The 2,082-nt window shown below is 50.8% G+C and overlaps 1 protein-coding gene across 1 annotated transcript in view; it reads left to right on the forward strand.

The window, feature by feature from the left end:
* Positions 1 to 11: 11 nt before the first annotated feature.
* PPM1F (protein phosphatase, Mg2+/Mn2+ dependent 1F) overlaps positions 12 to 2,082 on the forward strand; it is a 21,732-nt gene continuing 19,661 nt past the window's right edge. Inside the window, exon 1 of the mRNA XM_057369031.1 lies at positions 12 to 217. Within this exon, the coding sequence (XP_057225014.1) occupies positions 42 to 217 (176 nt within the window). The 5' untranslated portion in view covers positions 12 to 41. The remainder of the gene's footprint in view (positions 218 to 2,082) is intronic.

Genomic DNA, 2,082 nt, shown 5'->3' on the forward strand with positions numbered 1-2,082 from the left:
GGCCCCGCCCCGCCCGCCCCTCCCGGCCGGGCAGCGCCGCCATGGCGCTGGAACTGGAGCCGGCCGCGGCTCCCCTCAGCTCCTTCCTGAGGGACTTCCCAGCGCCGCTGGGCCCGGGGGAGCCGCTGCCGTGGAGCTCCGCGGGGAGCGGCGCCCTGAGCAGGGCCGAGGTGCCGGGTGCGCTGGCCGAGAGGGCGAGGAGCCTCCTGGGCAGCAGGTGAGGGGGCGGCGGGGCGGGCGTGGGGCTCCGGCCGGGCTGCCCGGGGAGCGCTGCTGGCGGCCGGTGTGAGGGAGCGGGGCTGCCCGGCAGCGGGGCCGCAGCAGGTGCAGGCGCGGGAGGCGCTTCCTCCTGACGCGGGGCCCGCCGGGGGCGGGGGAGAACCCTCAGCGTCTCCAGAGAATTTTAGGTTTARAGACTGATTGATTTATTTGTTGTTCCCCTTTCTAAATTACTTTTTGTGACTGTTAATAGCATGCTTCTATCCAGGCCACAGGCCCTCGGCCCTGTGCCTTTATAGTATTGTTTGTGTGTGCTTTTCAAAAATATTYCTCTCCCGCTGCCTGTGCGGATTCAGTTACAAGCCTGCAATTAGCGCGATAGGGCGATAATTGTGGTGAAGTGCCAATAGCGTGAATCCAGGTCCCTCAGGGCACCTGCGTGGGTCAGCTTGGAAGTCTGGGRGGGAGGGAGTTGGTGAGGTGCCTTGCAGGGCTGCCAGGGGTAGGAAGCGAGCCAACYCCAGAGGAATTCAGTTCCAGGGGTRTTCAGTTCCCYRGCCCTCCCGAGGGGGATGTGCTCGTTTGGGTTTCTCAAGTTGATGTTTTCTTAAAACTTCAGGAGCATAGTCACACCCCTGCCTGAGCACATTGCTGCTCATCACTGATGTTTCTATCATCCCTTGACTTCATCATTATAACCTTTATCTTGAACCGTTTAAGCTTCCTCTTTAACACTGCTCAGAATTTGGATGTGACTTACTTATTTTGGCAAGTTAGTGCTTCATCATGAACAAGTTGTCTCCCTCTAATTTCTTGTCTCTTGATACTCCACTCCTCCAGCGCTTCAGCAGTAGGGCCTGTAAATTCCAGATGTTACAAGGTTCCTACCAGTCTGTTTCACTAACCTGCTTGTAAGARTCAAAAACAGGGATTGTGGATGGTCTAAAAGGACATCAGTGGTGATCAGACTATGCTGTGGTACTGGGGGTGTGGAGGAGACTGGTTCTGGTTAGGTGTATGCTGAATGTTACATGGGTCCCAGAGGAACCATAGAAAGCATGGCTTGAATTACTTGCCTTTTGAACTACCATCTGGTGAGTTTATGAACTCCAAATATATTTTGTTGTTGTTGTTGAACGTGTATATGTGAATTTTAGATATTTAAATTGTCTGAGAAATCAGCCTTAAAAATCAAGTTACTCCTGTGCTCATTAGTGAGATGACTGTGGACATAATATCTGTCAATTAATTGGTGTGTCTAAACCTGAAGATGAGAAATGCTTACTAAAGAAATACAATTTTTTAGTCTGTAGTGTAAAAAGGCCCAGATAATCATTTCATTAGTTAGTTGTGCTCTGACTAAATTGCTCTTGAACAAAACACAGCTGCTGTATTCCCCAGTGAGATTGCAAATTTATCACGTGCACTGAATCTTTGAACTCTGTGGAGCAAGARTGGTTCTGGGTGAGGACTTTAAAGAACAGAGTAATGCCAGTCTTGAATAAATACTTATCACATGGCACCCACTCTGCCACGTGGGCCAGGCTAATGCTCTCTAGAATTGTTTTAGGGAGGAAGGTATGAAGCTGTAGGGTTATGGGATAGATGATTCAAACTGCAGTGCTTTAAAAATCAGTATTTCTGAGCTGCATATCTGCTGACATTCTGTTGTTGTCTATTGGGCACAGTAACAAGTGGAAACAGAAGAGGAATGCTGGTTTTGCAATACTTTCACCTCACCTGTCACTCCTGCTGTTTACACACAGAGGAGCCTGCCAGTGTCAGAAACTGCATTTTTCACATACCTGCCCTGCAGCCAGTTCTGGCTCCACAGCCTCATGGAGCTGCCCAAGTCCTGAGCTG

This window comes from Malurus melanocephalus, unplaced genomic scaffold, assembly GCF_030028575.1.
Source record: "Malurus melanocephalus ecotype Western Australia unplaced genomic scaffold, MMel_1.1 scaffold_102, whole genome shotgun sequence".
In the NCBI taxonomy this organism is placed as follows: domain Eukaryota; kingdom Metazoa; phylum Chordata; class Aves; order Passeriformes; family Maluridae; genus Malurus; species Malurus melanocephalus.